Source organism: Bidens hawaiensis, unplaced genomic scaffold, assembly GCF_021521415.1.
Source record: "Bidens hawaiensis isolate Kalapana, Puna unplaced genomic scaffold, B.hawaiensis_p1.1 tig00013806_1, whole genome shotgun sequence".
Lineage (NCBI taxonomy): Eukaryota > Viridiplantae > Streptophyta > Magnoliopsida > Asterales > Asteraceae > Bidens > Bidens hawaiensis.
This window is the reverse complement of record NW_027492180.1, coordinates 301,774-320,120: the sequence shown is the minus strand read 5'-3', so window position 1 is coordinate 320,120 and position 18,347 is coordinate 301,774. Positions and strand designations below refer to the sequence as shown.

Here is an 18,347-nt window from a genome sequence, read left to right as displayed (position 1 = left end):
ATAGTTATTCATTTGCCTTAAAGGTGTTGTTAGCATGTTTAACATATTCCTAAGAAGGTTATCATTATGAGTTCTATACATGCTTACTTTATTAATGCAGGCTTGAAAGCATAGTTTAGAAATTACCTGTTTGGAGCTGGAGGTGGAAGTTACCATGAATGCGAACTGAAGCTCTTTCACCTTCTCTTTAGTTTGATTTTCCTCTTAAACTGCATCAACTTAAGCCAAATTAGCCAACTCTTCTCCCAAGTTCAATGGCTTCATCTGGTCCTCCCATCCAAACTACTGAGTCAGCATAGCTTTCTCATTGTTGGACCTTGTTGCTCTTGTCTGCCCAACTGGAACCAGTGCCCTCTCCTTGTTAGTTTCTTTAGCAGCGCTGATGCATTCACGAGCAAAGTGACCCGACTCATGGCAGTTGTAGCACCTGAGTATTCTCTTGTCAAAACTTATTTTCTTGTCATTTGTGAAGGCCAGTTGTTTCTGTCAGTCTTCTTGGTGAAGTTCTTTCCTTGAACACTGCCTAGCCATTTGCTATGAGATTTCCATCTCTTCAACATTTTCAGGATGGATTTAATCCAGCTCAGCAAACATGAGTAGTGGAACTATATCACCAGAAAGAAAGGCATTATAGTAGCCCTTGAAACCTGCTATTAGGAAAATGTTCTCCTCAGTTTCCTTAGCGATGGTGGGATCTAAAGAGCTGGCTTGGCATTTGAGCTTGATGAAGGTTTGGATGGAGTAGCTGCTGTATTCTTTGGAGAGGCTTTGGGCGGAGTGCTTGAGTGATAGACTAGAGTAGTGGACTGGTTCAATGTGGATCTGAACATAACAAACCCATCTTGAGCTGAAAAAGCATTGTTGGTGGATGAATTTAAACCAACAGTGCTGAAGAAGCTGGCATGATTGATATTACACTGCTTTTCATTTATTTCACAAGAGTTGATCACAGCCTTCATCTCATGTTTTTTCAACCTAGTCGGATCCTTAGTCTTTTGATCACTACAAAATTCATATCCCAAATTTGAGGGAGTGAGTTTAGGAGTTTTTTGTTGACTTCCAAAAGAGTCAACTAAATTTTTGCAGATCTCATTCGAGCCACAAGCTTGGGGAATCTTTGGAGTTGAGCATGAAGTGATTCACCTAGGATGTGGTTAAACATACTGAACTCCTGACACAGCAGATCCCTCTTACTTTGCTGCATGTCTTCATTGCCCTCAAACACACAATGAGATCCTCCCACAAAGCCTTGGCTAACTTGATTTCTCTAAAAAAAACTAGAGCAATGTCAAGGGCTAAAGCCAGAGTAAGTGTAGATAAGGCCCTCTCATCATCATCAACGCTATCAAAGTTAGCTTCTACGTACAATTCAACCGGTATTGGAGCCTAAGTCTTGTCTTTGTCATCTAACTCATAAGTGATAATGGTTGGACCCTTGAGAATGCTCCTCCAAGCCTTGTAGTCCTTCATTCTCATGTACTTCTCAAATCAAAACTTTCATTCATCATAACCCTTATCATTTAACAAATGAGGAATGTGAGTCGTGGTTCCCATCACGGAGTCAAGCTCCTGATGGATATTAGTGGAAATAGTGTTATCCTTTGACTCCATTGTAGCAGGATACTCAAACTGAACCGAGAACCAAACTACAAATGAAAATTCTTTAGTGAACTGAAAACCCTCACTATTACCGAAAACCCCTCTTAACCAAGAACCTTGTACCGGGAACCACTCTTAGCCGAAAACTCACTGTGATTGAACACTTGATACTTGACCGAAAACCAAGTAACCAAACCGAGAACCCTTGTCACCGAACACTATGCACACTGAGAACCCATAATATCTAATAACTTTGCCTTGGAGAAGAAATAAAATCCCACTAAACAAGGGATTTTGATATCTTTTGAATTTCAAACAAGATTTGGCTAAATCCTATCCCAAATCAACAACCAATGATATCTGATGAACACGAAGGAGATGCTCTTCAATGTTCTTCGGTTTCCAACTGCTTCCAAAGATCGTGTGATTGGGTGGAATCCAAACACATGGTGAATCAAGTACAAGATGAAAAGAAACAAGAACACGAGATTCAAAGAACACGTTTATTATAAGCGTCGGGTACTTGATCCCGTAAACACATTAACCAGTTACAATACTTGAGAGAGAATTCTTAAGGGTCTAATCCTAATCAATAATAAATATATCTATATATATAGGGTATTACAAAGCCACACAAGGCCAAGTCCGTTCTAAACCCAAAGCCCCAAAAGCCCACCGAAATCCCCATATCACTAACAAAACCATAAATTCAAATACAAAATCATAAACCATAAATATATCCCAACAAACCTGATTCAATTTTTGATGACTAATCTGTTAAATGATATGAATTGCTGTTTGTTACATGCTTGAACCCAGGGTGTGATTGTTTTGTTAACTGTTTGAACTTTGAATTAATTGCTTGCTTAATATTAAAACCAAAAAATTGCTAATGTGATCAGAACTCATATTTGCTTACTTTATAATGTCAGGAGTTAATTACACATTGCATTGACCACATACTCCTCGTGGTTCGACACCCTACTTGCCCTAACTAGTTTAAGGTGATTAGGACACTTGCTAATATTGTTTTGACTAGATCATGACTTACTAGATCAAAATGGCGTCGTTGCCGGGGAGTTAGTGCGCTTAGTGTTTTGTGTGATTTGATTTCTTTTATTTATTTATTTATTTTAGTATTAGTTTTAGTTTTTCTTTTTATTTTCCCATTTTACGCGGGTTGTGTTATTTGTGGAGGTAACAGGTTTATGCACACATGCCACTCAAGAAGACAATCTCCGCTTATCTTCAAGCCAGAAGTCAACAGAATAGACTGGTAAAGCCGAGCTCAGCACAGAGGATCAGAAATGGAAGACCAAAATCAGAAGCAGAATCAAAACCAGAACCCTAAGCAAAACCTTTTACCCAAAGACAACATCTCTCAACCTAACCGCAATAATAACCAAAACCAGCCTAAAAAACAACAAAACCTAAAAAACGCAGCTCGTCAATCCAGAGACCGAAACAACCACTAACCCGGACTGTCACGTCCAAAGTATACCCCCCAATCACAGAACCCAGGTGTACTAAGATGAAGACTGCGTCAGTATTCACACCAAAGATGAAGAGGGTGAAGGGGAGTGGAATGATTTATACCAGGGGCAAGATGGTAATAAGGGGCCGACTGGAGGCTTAGGTAGAATAATGAGTTTGAGCCTGTGAATGATTTTGATGATGGTTGGGGAGAAGAAGATGAACATGTGAACCAGTGGGGTGCAGTTTTGTGAACAGACACATGGGCAGAAATAGAAATGGGGTTGGAAGAAATAGGGCAGATAGAGGTTACAAAGTTATGGTTATAAGAGGTGGTCAGGTTAATAGAGGGGGTCGAAGAACCAACATTGAGCCCCTGTTCAGGGTGTAAACAGTAGGTACAGACCGGCTATTTCTGATGGTGCATCCCCGATAGTCTCACAAGTGGGTGTGCCGAAATGACGGACATGCAGTTCTCATCTTGCTTACATTAATTTTGTGCCCCATTTTCACGGGGTGGCCTCAGAAGACCCATATTCACACATGTCATATTTTGGGGCGATTGTGGGCCGATTGGTGATGGTACTTATGATCAGGATGAATTTCGGTTGCGGCTTTTTTAGTTTTCGTTGAAGGATACGGCTAAACGTTGGTTTAATTCGTTACCAATGTACAGTATTCGTAATTGGGCCGAGATGCAACAAGTATTTTTATACGAGTAGTATTCACAAAAGAAGACCGATGAGGTTGTAATTGAGATTCGTCACTTTCAGCGGTTGTCAGGTGAGTTGTTTCATGAGGCATTCACCCGCTTCAAAGAGATGATTATGAAATGCCTGCACCATCAGATCGAGTTAGAAATGCCTGCACCATCAGATCGAGTTACGCGAGTAGTGAAATGTTTTGTAGATGGGCTAACATATAAAGACAGAAAACATTTAAAGGCCTCGCGTAATAGTAATCTATTAAACCAACCCGAGGAAGATGATGGGATTTTCTCGAGTTGATGTGTCAAGATTCTAAGTTCAAGGCCTTTGCTGAAAGAAGAAGAAGACACTCGACTACCAGATCAGTAAAATCAACATCAAGTGAATTAGAATGGATAGCAGAGTTAGAGCGAGAGTTGGCTATGTTGAAGAAAGATAGAGTAAAAAGGAGGTTGGTAAAAGTCGGGGTAAAGTTTCTGGTTTGTGAAGATTGTGGGGAACTCGGGCACATAGCAAAAAATTTCCCTGAGTATGAAGATGAGGAGGAACCTGACGAGGGAAACTATGCATACGAGTATTCCAAGAATCAGGGGTTTAATTCAAATACATATCACACCGGCCTGAGTAAACACTTGAACTTCAGATAAGGAAATATGGCTACTCAGTCAAACCCGAACTTTCAGGTTTCCAGTCAAACCCGACAATAGGGAAATTACCGCCAAGGCGATTATCTGCGGGGCCGCTTAATTAGAATAGTTGTTGGGGTATAACAGAGATGGTTACCGGGGTAAAATTTCATCATGTGGTTAGAATTAGGATCAACAGAAAGGGCCCTCGGGTAATTCAGATGAGTCTGTGCACTCGAAATTAGATGCTTTGCTGAAGATTGTGACAGATGGGCAGAAAGATACTTATAAGTAGTTTGAGCTAAGGTAAATCTTTAGAAGCTATGGCGAAGTAGATTGGTCGGTTAGCCTCCGATGTGGCTATGCTGTAGAAAAATGCGAGTCAACTACCGAGTGACACCATAGTAAACCTGCAACACTTTGGTTCGAGCTCAAAGAAATACTTGAACCAGGTAAGTATTTTAAGAGGTAGGAAGGTTTATTACAATAAGGTTGGGCTTCTACAACCATCAGTTGATGGAGTGGTGGAAGAAGTTGATGAAAATGTCATCAATGATGACGAACCAGAACCTGTTGATTTAACTGAAACAAATCAAACTGAAAACAAAAATAAAGCTAACAAACCAGTTCTAAAAGATGGTGATGTATAAGAATTTATACATATTTTAGGAACTAAAATATCTCTAAATAAGCGTAATATCGGAAATTATATTAGAATAAATAACCACTATTGTTTATAACTTCTATCTATAGGTAAATATAGCCCTAAGGAATAAAACGAGCTGATATACGAAGAAAAACAAAGATAAACGGTGAAAACACAACACACCCGATGGTGAATAAAGACGTGGTCATGCCTAGAGCATACAAAGTAAAGATAAAAATCAGGAAGCCAAAACATGGCCAAGTTAACACCAACACACACATGTTATCGAGAACAAAAGGAAAAGACAAAGTAGAAGGTTCTGAAGCTCCCACGACCGTGCCTTCCCAAAACATGCCCATGTTTACAGTACAAGAGAAAAGGAAAAAATTTGAATTCTGTCTACTCACCACGGCCGTGCCTAATTCACCACGGTCGGCTAACCTTTGCTGTATGATATGACAGGAGCACATAATTCAACAAGACAAAAAAAAGTCACCGTGGCCGTGTTTTGCTAAGCACGGTTGTGTTTTGGCTCCCAGATCAGCCAATAAATTTAATGATCATCTTCCACATTCAATACACCTTACAACATCAGTTAATCCACTTCAACCACATCTTTTTACCACCATTAATAAAGGAATTATCCCATCCATCCAACCCTTGAAGATTAAGGAGATTAAGCTCTCGGAAAAAGTCATTAGCATCAAAGATAAGTAATCCAAATTGGTAAGATTGTTTCAATTTGATCATATTTGTATCTATTACTTTGATGGTGAACATTATGTTTATTATTGGCTTAACTTTCATAGTATCATCTTGGTTTAAAATGAATCCTAATTGAAGTATAAAAATGATAGTTAAACATATGATCGGTTTTTAATAAGTAATGGTTATGTTGCAATTATCACTTGACAAGGAATGCTAAAATACTCTTAAAAGATACCCCAAGTGCCAAGCTTGACGATAAGCGGAGAAATTGCTAGTTGGGGAACTGAGCTTGGTGATAAGTTGAGGAACTGCCACTCCTGTGAGGACTTGGTTAAAAAATTTAAATATTTAAAAGAGCCACCAAGTTCCGAGCTTGATGATAAACCGAGGAATTGCCATTCTTGTAAGGGCTTGGTTGGAGAAAAAACGTAAATACTAATATTGATATGGACCAAGTGAAGTATTAGTGGTATTTAATCATTTTAAAATAGGAATGATTGACAATATTGTGAAAAAAAATTGTTGACATTCATCCACTAAAATTGACTAATTACTTGTTAAGTGAGTGTGCAACATAACCTATTTTAAACAACTCATGTCTAACAGCCCAACTACCGCCGCATCATAATATTGTCCGCTTTGGCCGGGACGTACTACCATCGCCTCACGGATTTTCTTTTGGTTGCCCAGGTGAAGACTTCCCAGGAGGTCACCCATCCTGATACTGCTCCCACCTGAGCACGTTTAACTGTGGAGTTCTCCTCGCATTCACCACCATTAAGAGCCCAAAACGCGTTATGATGGGGAAGGTATCCACCTTCTTATAAAGAAGGCTTAGTTCTCCTCCCCAACCGATGTGGGATGTCATATCATGGGTGGTTATTATATGAGTTCTCTAATTGTTCAAGATTTGCGTGAATTAATAATTGGTAATTCAAGGTTAACCCCTTACAACTCAACTAATCTTAATTGGTATTTTATGTATCATACAAAGGTTATTTTTACTAAATATCAAGGGCAATTCACTTAATAATTTAAGGGATTGTCTCATCTTTAAAGTTAGTTATCTGATAAATATTTATTGTAAACCACTTGCTTACATAAAATGATGTTTTAGTGGAGATCATGAAGTTATGCATATCCCTTTCTTTAATTATCATGGATTAAAATGACTTAGGAATATGGTGTTAATCCCACATTTAATCAACATAGCAAGCACACATCACATGTTTACTAACCAATTGTTAAACTAAGTTAAGAGGAATTTGAACAAAGATGATACAGCTTTATCTTTGATCTTCTATCTAAAAATATAAAAAACCAAAAATATTGTCTTTTTAATTTATGTCTTTAATTTCCCTTTAAAAGTTTACTTGTCAAACCAAAACCAATATGATATTCATTTCCAGTTGAAACAAATACATCGATTTAGTAATAAAAATCAAATAGGTGTGTCCGTAGATTTATACATGGTTCTTACCTATACTTTACTACATATACGATAGGTACACTAGCCTATTTGTGTGTGGTTTTGTTAAGATAATAATCATCTTTATAAATTAAAGCTAGACATTGTGTGAACAAAACCTTTGAAAAAGTTAACAAATTTTTCTAAACTACCCAACTCACATTAGATGGCACCGCCGATCCTAAGGATAAGGGGAAGGTTGCTAAAACCGTTCCTTATCCCAATGATTTGTTGGCGCCATCTAAGGCGAAGATGCCAACTAAACGAGGCCCACAACAAGAGGAAATGTGGGAAACATTTAGACAAGTTAAAATCAGCATTCTCCTATGAGATTCCATAAAAAAAATTCCTGTCTATGCTAAGTGTCTGAAAGACTTGTGCACACAAAAGAGGAACCATAAAATTCCTAAACAGATTAATTTAACTGATAATGTGGGTGAAATTCTTTTGGGTGCTCATCCACCTATGTTACAAGATCCGGGAGCGCCTATTATACCCATTCAAGTGGGTGATTTAAAAATGAAACGGGCACTCATAAATCATGAAGCTAGTATTAGTATCCTCCCAGGAAATCTGTACGATCAGTGTGACGTTGGTTCGCTTCAGGCAGCCACCACCATGGTTGTCATAGCTAACCAAACACCAAAACTTCCCCAAGGGATGTTGACTGATGTGATTATTAAGGTGGAAGATTTCTATTTTCCAGTTGACTTTTTGGTTCTTGACTATATTTCGAGTGAAAGAACCAATCAGCCCACGATTATACTCGGTAGGCCATTTTTGTCTACCACAAATACCAACATTAATTACGGAAGTGGTACAGTTGACATGGCATTTGGTAACCATAAGCTTAGGATGAATGTTTTCATGCATGTAAATATTTCTCCGGTCGATGACGAGTGCTTTATGTAGATGTTATTGACAAGTTCATTCCATTATACGACTTTGTCGTGGACATGGATGTTACAACGGAGACGTATTTATATTTGAAGAGTTACAGATGGAAACAGACAAGCAACTGGAGGAGGAAGAAAGGAAGCCTGAGGTTGTATCTTTGATAGGAGACCGACCACCATGGTCAGTTCATGTGGAACCACTATCCAAGAAGATTGACACTGGGTCAAAACCGTCAATGCAGTAGCCATCGAAAGTCGAACTGAAGGAGCTACCAAAGTATTTAAAATATGTTTTTCTAAGTAAGAATGAGACTTTACATGTTATTATAGCTTCTATTTATCTTTTGAATAGGAAGGTGCTTTACTGGAGGTGTTGGTTGCCAACAAGGAGGCAATAGATGGACTATTATGGATCTGAAAGGGATTAGCCCCTTGATTTTCATGCACAATAACCTTACGAATCCGGAAGTCAAACCGGCACATGATGCTCAACGGAGGTTGAACCCGAACATGATGGATGTAGTCAATAAGGAGGTGTTGAAGTGGCTTGATACATGTATCATATTCGCCATTTCTAACAGCACGTGGGTGCGCCCGAATCGGACCATACCCAAGAAGGCGAGCATCCAAGTAATTAAAGACGACTTAGGTAATGAGGTAGTGACCCGACTAGTAACTGGGTAGAGGATCTGCATTGATTACCTACAATTAAATGCTACTACCTCGAAAGATCATTTCCCATTACCATTCATTGATCAGACTGTAGAGAAGCTATCAGGTCATAAATTTTATTGTTTTCTAGATGGATATTCAGGATATAACCAGATAGCTATTCATCCTGAAGATCAGGAAAAGACCACGTTTACTTGCCCGCACGGTACTTTCGCATTTAGGCAAATGCCTTTCGGGTTATGTAACGTCCCACCACCTTCCAAAGGTGCATGATAAGTATCTTTTCAGATGTTGTTGGGGAGTCTTTGGAAATCTTTAGGGTGATCATAGAATTACAACTCCTTACCATCAACAAACGAGTGAACAAGTTGAAGTATCTAACCGGAAAATAAAACGAATTTTATAAAAAAATAGTCTAAACGGACCGTAAGGATTGGTTACTCAAACTGACCAATGCTTTGGGGCCTACCAGACGACTTATAACACGACGATTGGCACTACTCCTTATAGACTTGTGTATCTAAGGATAGTTATTTACCGGTTGAACTTGCACAAGAGCTTATTAGCCACTAAACAAGTTAACGCTAGTTATGATGGTGCAGGGAAAGTTAGGAAGTTGGCGTTGTGTGAGATTGAATAATTGAGGGACGAGGCATATGATTGTGCATCGGCATACAAGGGCAAGATGAAGCAGGTTCATGATCAAAAAATTCAGTTGAGGAACTTTGAATTGGGTCAAAGGGTTTGGCTCGACAACATGAGGATGAAACTCTTCCCGGGTAAGCTAAAGAGCAAGATGACGGGCCCACATGCAATTGTGGGAATTGGAAACCATGGTCAGTATAAGATTGAAGACTTTGGTGACAACGTGAGACAAGTGGTGAATGGTTACAGGTTGAAGCCATACCTTGAAATGGAAGATATTCACAACTTGGGTAAGTGTAACTTCTAGGAAAAACCCATATTTATTTTGGGTTAAAGTTGCCAACTTTGAAAGTTGAAGGATTAAAAATAATTACAAAGACAAGTAATGGGAAAAATAAGATAAGAAAAAGAAAGCATCTTATCTTAAGGAAATAAGAAAAATTTCCATTCCACATGGAAAGATGGAAGAAAGTGGAAACATCCCACATGGGTACAAATAAGTAAGTGAATTTTCATCCTACATTGAAACAAGGAAAGAAATGGAAGCTCTTTATAAGGAAGTAAGTTTCCATAAAAATGTTTTAATGTGACTAATCACTCTCCATAGTCCTAGCGGAGGGTGCGAAGCACCCGACGCGCACGCGCACAGACTCGGACTCGGAGACGGACACGGACTCGGGCGATGGGCGTAATGTGGCGTTTTGATGGCGCACTTTACGCTTCGCATCGCCGTGAACCGCATAAGGGCCGCTTTAGTATTTTTGGATAATACAGGGACTAAAAAATGAAAATTTGAGATTTGCATCTTCGCGATACGTGAAGTTGCAGATCAGGCATCTTCACGATACGCGAAAGACAAAAGACTTGAATCGACCTCGAAGCATCTTCGCGATATGCGAAGCTGCAGATCAGGCATCTTCGCGATACGCGAAGTTGCATCTCTGCATGCGTGACACGTGGAGACACGTGGCAGTACCTGGTGACGTGGAAACCCTACTGCTGACTCAGCAAAGCAAGTGCATCTTCGCGATACGTGAAGCAGCTTCACGATACGCGAAGTTGCAAGATTTCAGCTATAAATGGAGGGATGTTCGGCACATCACAACTCACACCAACCACTTCACTTTTCACACGTTTTGCATCATTTTGCGTGCCGATCTCGAGAAGCGTGCCAATCTCGTAATACGTGCCAAGCCCCGAAGCTCTGGCGGTGTAAGCTCTGTCACACTATATAGAGTAGAAGTGCCGCTCAATCAGTCATAGGTATTTAACTCCAAATACCTGTATGAGGTCCAAGATAACAGTCAATCAATCAATCAGAATGCCGAAAACAGAAACAGGAATCAGTAACAGAAACTGATTTATAGACAGGGGTTAGTAGCAGAAACTGATCAATATACAGGAATCAGTATCAGAAACTGATTACAATCATAAAAGGTGAATACGCCCTAAACTTTTACAACTCTTTTAGAGTCTGAATTGTTTGCATGGGATTTACGAATCCTTAAAACTTTGTGTTACAATAATAAGAAACGGGAATACTCAGATTAAAAGTATACATGTGTCTGGATCCATACATACATGGTGACTCGGAGTTCCCCGAGGCCATGCATATCATCAAACATGCCTATGGTAGTCTACGGGACTGATTAGAGAAATGATATTGTGTATATGATTAATTGTACATGTATTTAGGTTAATTTTAACCCAATTGAGTTGGGTGCCTAATGAGTATTGTCACAAAGGTATTGTTATTGTTTACGCACCGGTATTTTTCCCCACATTTCTGGGAACTGTAACGAATAGAACTAACAGGCAGGACTGATAGAAGATTGGAGACACAGTCATTAGAGTTGATCTGATGGCTCAGATATTTTATTCAAGAATATTATAAGCAAATAAAAGATTGGTATTTTAATTATCAAACGGGTATTCAAGTCCCGAGTTTTTCAATATTTTATCTGAAAAAGACCGCCGTTGATATTTTATACAGTATTTACATGGGTATTCTAACCCGACATTTTATAATTAAATATTATATTTTAAAGACTTCCGCTAAAACAAACCGCAACTCTGATATATTTTCAAAGCAGGATACCAACTAACGGGCGTCGCACCCAGGCCCTGAGTCAGGGTGTGACAGGTTGGTATCAGAGCCATCGGTTTTAGCGAATTAGGTATACTTTATACCTATGTTTTGACTAGAGATAAGGATATGCTGAAAACATTGTTATTCAATTAAGAATATCAACTGATATAAACATTGAATGATAAAACAATGACACGGATAGGAAAAAATTCCTACACGGGTACTGATTCAAACAAAATAGGTACTTAACTGAAAGTATCTAAAATACAATCACTGAATAAAACTGTTACGGATAAGATAGGAACGCGATCCTATTTCCTATCTAACATCATACAGAAGTATGATCGTCAATCCAGCCAAGGATCATTTCAACCTCGGTCAGGTAAAGGCAAAGGGTGTATAGGAACAGCTTTACTTCCAATCCCTATATCTAGTAGTGAAGACTCATATCAGACCTCAATGGAGGAAAACTCGGATTCATTCGATTCCAACATCCCCTTAACCCATATCATGCGAAGACAAGATGTGCAGGGAACAAGATCAAGTGGATCAACTGGATCCCAGGGATCAATAAAATCAAAGGGGAAAGGAATAATGACTGATCAGGAAGAAAATCCTCAGGGGCAGGAATATTTCAATTACCTGATGAATCAAGATCCTTACTTTGCCCATCCTCAAAATGAATGATGGAGCATAGATTATGAAGGACTGTACATCAGAGATGATTCAACATGTTATGAAGTTGATGTTACAAAAATAGCCGAATCAATGCTCAACGATATTGAGATGGAAGAAGAGAAGGAAAAAGAAAAAGAAAAAGAAAAAGGGAAAAAAAGGAAACAACTGGGAATATCAAAAAGGACAGCAAAATCAAGAAATTGGTTGTCCGCTGGAAGAAATAGATAATAAGAACTGTAGTAGTTATAACAAGTGTAACTAATGATAATATTGTGCACTTCTGTAAACCACAATAATATAAATAAAAGATATGTTTTAAATTTCTCGAATGTTGAACTTATCTTTAAATTTATTTGTAGTATGTCAAGAGAAGGAAGTGCAAACTCTCAGAATAAACCTTCCAATAAAGTTGGAAGCAGAGAGAATGATGAAAACAAGGAACTTCCCGCCCAGTATAAAGATGAAATCCAGAAAATGATACAAGAAGCTATCAAGGATAGTTCTATCAATCAAAGCCAACCAAAACCTGATAAGGAAAGTAAAAGAAAATCTGTTCATTCAAGAAAGGAAGAAGCTTATAATAGCTCGGCATCTGACAATAACTCAAGGGACAAATCCCTAAAGAAGTTGAAGCATCAAATAGGATGCAACTTTAAGAATTTCCAAGCTTATAAACCGAAGGAATTTTATGGAGACAAGGATGCTATAGCAGCCTTAAGATGTCTAGAAGAACAAGAAGCAATTGTTTACATTAGTAAATGTGCAAGTAAAGAAGCTATCCAATATTCTTCTCAAATGTTCAATGGAGAAGCTCTTGAATGGTGGAATACCCTGATCTGGAATAAGGGAAGAGAAACAATATACAATCTAAGCTGGGAAGAATTCAAAGATCTTGTTATAAAGAAATATTGTCCACTCCATGAGATGGATCGAATTCAAACTCAGTTATGGAATCACAAGGTTGTTGGAACAAATCTTAGGGAATATAATACTAAATTCTTTGAATATTGTCGATTGGTTCCACATCTAGTTACCCCGGAATATAATAAGATAACCCGTTATATATACGGATTACCAAGAGAAATAAGAGACTTGGTAAGAGCTAATATGCCGCAAACAATTGAGTCGGCCATGGAAGTAGCTGGATACTTGATTAATAGCATGATAAGAAATCAAGAGGAAGAAAGGAAAGAAGAAAAAGAAATCAAGAAACCTAAATATTACGAGAAGATAGAGAAAGAAAGAAATATTTCAAAATCCACTTGTAAAATTTGTGGAAGAAAGCATTCTGGAAAATGTGGACGAGAAGGCACAGATAAGTGTGCATACTGCAACAGGGAAGGACACACAATGCAAGAATGAAGAAAGAAATCAGGATTATGTTTCATATGTGGAGAAACAGGCCACTTCAAAACAAATTTCCCGAAAAGAAAAGCTAATTAAGGCTGATACTAATATCAGAAGGATGTCGGAAGAAATCAGAAATATCTGACAACAATCAAGACAAGAACAGATAATATTAAAAGAATGTAAGATGGATTAGTTAACTCATGTACATTAAACTGTAACTCGTTCAGAAGTGATAAATTTTGTAAACAGAGAAAGGGTATTTAATTCCCTCTGTTCTAAATAAAATATTAGCATACAGATTTTGTCAATACACAAGAATGCTCATATTCAGGAAAAGTCAATCGAGTGTCTAAATTTAAAGCTGACGTTCATGTTGATTTGATTTATCATCTGACAGATTCATCTAGTTGGATGAACTATCTTTATTAGAGCAACACATGCCATATCAAACATCATATGTAAATATAAAATGACTATAAAACTCTATTAAAGTTAGTTCAAACCTAAGAGTCTGCTGAACAAAAACAAACATAAAAGTTTGCTGATCAGACCATGAGTCTGCTGCCACGAGTTTGCTGAACTGAAATAGACTTAAACTCTACTGATTAATCAAGAATAACCATCTAGATACTTATGCAAGCCTATTACAAATATAGGATAATAGTGTACTAAGAGAAAGGATTCTGAATATCACTGATGTCACGAGATATTAAAAAGAAATCTCTGAGAAATACTGTTAATAGAATGATCAAAGATTGATCAAAAAGTCAGAAGAACTCGAGAATGTTTAAGAGACATGATTGTATAGCATATCAGATATAATTGCTCAAAAGTACAAAGGTACTGTTATGATACAAGGAAAGCACATAATCAGGATCCAGAGATTAAATTGATTCGATAGATCGAATCCAAGAAGCAATAGAGCTAACATTGGTAATGTTTAGAATGCACAAGGTAAGGTAAATAATTAAACACAACTGGCCACAGTGTTTAGCAATTTACAATTACTTATGATATTCTGAACTATTGACTAATCGAGATGTAAAGCTAGCAACAGGTTTGAGAGTTTTTATCATTTTGCAATGACAGTTAAACGCAAGAATCAGATTAGATAGAATCTAATCACAGATTAACAAAATAAGAATATCCAAACTTAAGTCAAGCGAATGTCAAGGACGAGATTCATTCCAAGGTGGGGATCTAGGAAAAACCAATACTTATTTTGGGCTAAAGTTGCCAAATTTGAAAGTTGAAGGATTAAACATAATTACAAAGATAAGTAATGGGAAAAATACGATAAGAAAAGAAAGCATCTTAACTTAAGGAAATAAGAAAAATTTCGATCCCACATGGAAAGATGGAAGAAAGTGGAAACATCGCACATGGGTATAAATAAGGAAGTGAATTTTCATCTCACATGGAAACAAGGAAACAAATGGAAGCTCTTGATAAGGAAGTAAGTTTCCATAAAAATGTTTTAATGTGACTAATCACTCTCCATAGTCCTAGCAGAGGGTGCGAAGCACCCGACGCGCATGGACTCAGACTCAGAGACGGACACGGACTCGGGTGATGGGCGTAATGTGGTGTTTTGATGGCGCACTTTACACTTCCCACGCTCGCATCGCCGTGAGCGGGCCGCTTTAGTATTTTTGGATAATACAGGGACTAAAAATGAAAATCTGAGATTTGCATCTTCGCGTCACGTGAAGTTGTAGATCAGGCATCTTCGCGACACGCGAAAGACAAAAGACTTGAACCGACCTCAAAGCATCTTCGCGATACGCGAAGTTGCAGATCAAGCATCTTCGCGATACGTGAAGTTGCATCTCTACATGCGTGATACGTGGAGACACGTGGGAGTACCTGGTGATGTGGCAACCCTACTGCTGACTCACAACTAAGCTTTAAATATATAACGAAAATCCTAAAACCACACACAACCGGCAAGTGTACCGATCGCAAGTAGTACAGACCTAGGAAGTCTGAGTATCGAACACGTGGACACGTCAGAACGCTAAAGATCACTAACCCTAGACAAGACCTACCTAAGAATAATATTTAATTGATTTCTGATTTTTAATTACTTAACTGAACTAACTGGACTAACTAACAAAAGTTACCTAAAATAGAAAACTTAACGACAAACTAACTGTGTTAACTTCGGATGGAGAAAAACGTCTACCTAGGTCTGAATCAAATTGTAGGCCTAACAAGCTAATAGATTGAATGATATCTAGACACCGGTTCCTAAAGATGACACGACACTAGATCGCTCGGGCTCATTGGATCACCTCTTGGTCTCACTCAATAAACCTAAACTACTCAAAATCGCCTAAAACGACCAAATCGGGAAACAATTTTAACCGGTTCTAATGTTGACTCACCTCTCGGTCTCACCAACAATCGACCCTAATGGCAATGAATACTACACAACCAAGGATAGAGGAAAAATTCAACTTAAACCAAATTAGATCAACTAGTCGCTCAAAACACCTAAACCTGACAAGAAACGAACTCGCTCTCGCGCAATTCTTATTCTAGCATGCAAAGGCAATGAGAGGACCCAAACTTCTTATCACCTCTCGGTCTCTAAGAAGGTGCCTAATCGCTGTACTTTAACCTCAAATTCATGCAACAAAACCCTACGGTTGTTCCTACCGCAAACAAACCCTAAACACAAAGTCTAGAATCAAATAATGCACCGATCAATCAACACAAAACTAATTAACTGAAACAAGGGGTTTAAGCAATGAATGACCAAAATTTCCAGCCCTTAAACACAACCTATTTCATGTCTAAATCAAACTTTACAATAACAATATACGTCTATCAATCAAACAATCCAATAAACTCATCAAACACTAACAATTAACATCATTCCTAGGTAGAACTAACAAGTTTAGCCTCTCATATTATTTGGACAGCCATGAATAATCATTAAAAGCATCATAAAACTCATACCAATCATCTTAACAATTGTCCAATAATCAATTCTAATCATAAGCAATTCAATCTGTAAAAGAAAGGATATGGAGTAAATATGGGCTGCTCCCGGCTGATGTAAACTGATGAAAAACGTCCCCGAGGCTTGCGCTTTTGTCCTTCTTCCTTCCCTAGCCGCCATAAGCTCCAACCCTAGCTCCACAAAACTTTTTCTTTTCTTTTCTTTCCCGCCCAGTTGCGATCGGCCAAGGCTCTCTAGGTTAGGGTTTTTTTTTCTTTTTTATGTTATAATATAATAGGATCTTGGGCTTTTCCAATATGTAACCGGGCCGAGCCTTAAGCTTTGTCTTGAAATTTTATGCGTAAAAGACCCGTAAGCTCTCCGAAAAGCTCGGTTTTTCTTCCTTTCCACCCTTTGCCTACAAGATAAATAAAAATATGTAAAACCTATCTAAAACAAGTAAAAGTACATAAAATATAATATAATACATAGATAAAAGGTGCGGAAAATACGTGTGTTTTACAACACATCAAATATCCCCACACTTAAGACTTTTTCGTCCCTGAAAAAGAATACTACACAGGATCATATCCGAGTTCAACCGACAACTCTTGGTTTTATTTATTTATTTATTATTATTATTATTAATATATATATTTTTTTCTTTTTAAAGTATTAGAACAAGTGACCCGTTACCCAAATATTTCTTCCAACTTTCACCTAATAAGCTAGATCAGGTCGATTGCCGGTATTGCTGTCCACTTAAACCCATGTCCCCAATACTTACCAAGGCAAATAAGGCGTGACAATTCTATTAGTTTGTATGACTAAGTGGAACCCACACCTAAAGGCCCTACTGCCACTTCACCAATTCCATTATGGTTTTACTGGGCCGAGTCACCCCAACATTTTGACTCATATACAAACTATAAACTCTAGCTCTCTTTCAAGTGCACGCAATTACAAATGCATTCTTTTTTTTTCTTTTTTTTTGCCTTTTGGCATAGTACATAGCTTTGCATGAATAGAAACAAATACAAAAGATAAAACAACTAATATGCAGACGATCATGTGACTCGAGGCTTGAGTATGACCCGGCTTTTCATTTCAGTCCTGTCACGAGTTTAGTTAAACAAACAAAACCCCTAAGATGTTTCTCACTAAAGTCAGGCTATTTAAAAGGTTCAATTAGGTCAACAACCAAACCGCCCTTTCATTCTCAAAGGCTGAGCCTACCGACACATCGATTACTGAGTCTAAACCGTTCGGTTACCATACATCACGTGCGGGTCTAATGGGCACTGTTCTTATTTATTATATATATATATATATATATATATATATATATATATATATATATATATATATATATATATATATATATTAAAAACACCAAGAATTTATAAAATCACCACTACTCGGTAATAATATCATTTCCTGTTTAACGTAGAGAAAACAAATTTCAAGGGACTATTTTTTTCAAATTTTTCAATTTTTTTTATCAAAAAATTTCTACAACTAAGTAAAATAAACCCCATCCCCACACTTAGAACGAAATCGTACTCGATGAGAACAAAGAAAAGAAATAAAATAAAAATAAAAATAAAAATAAAACAAAAAATTAAAAAGATAATATACAAGACTAAAACAAAGAACGGGTTACTCCCCTGGTTTGTGTGCAGAATCTTCAATAGCTGAGTAGTAACCAAACGACTGTATAGCATTTCATTCGCGGCCGCAACCTCGGGAGAACTTGTTCCAAGACGCCATCGTAGCTACCATGCGCATAATATAACCTGCAAAACTCAAACTCGCTTGCATGTAGCGGCGTACAATACGGAAA

At 37.8% G+C, this 18,347-nt stretch overlaps 1 protein-coding gene across 1 annotated transcript; it reads left to right on the top strand.

Moving 5' to 3' along the window:
• Positions 1 to 7,746: 7,746 nt before the first annotated feature.
• LOC143545017 (uncharacterized) lies at positions 7,747 to 8,139 on the top strand. The gene has a single exon (XM_077036977.1). The coding sequence runs from the start codon at positions 7,747 to 7,749 to the stop codon at positions 8,137 to 8,139; it is 393 nt and encodes a 130-aa protein (XP_076893092.1).
• The last annotated feature ends 10,208 nt before the right edge of the window (positions 8,140 to 18,347 follow it).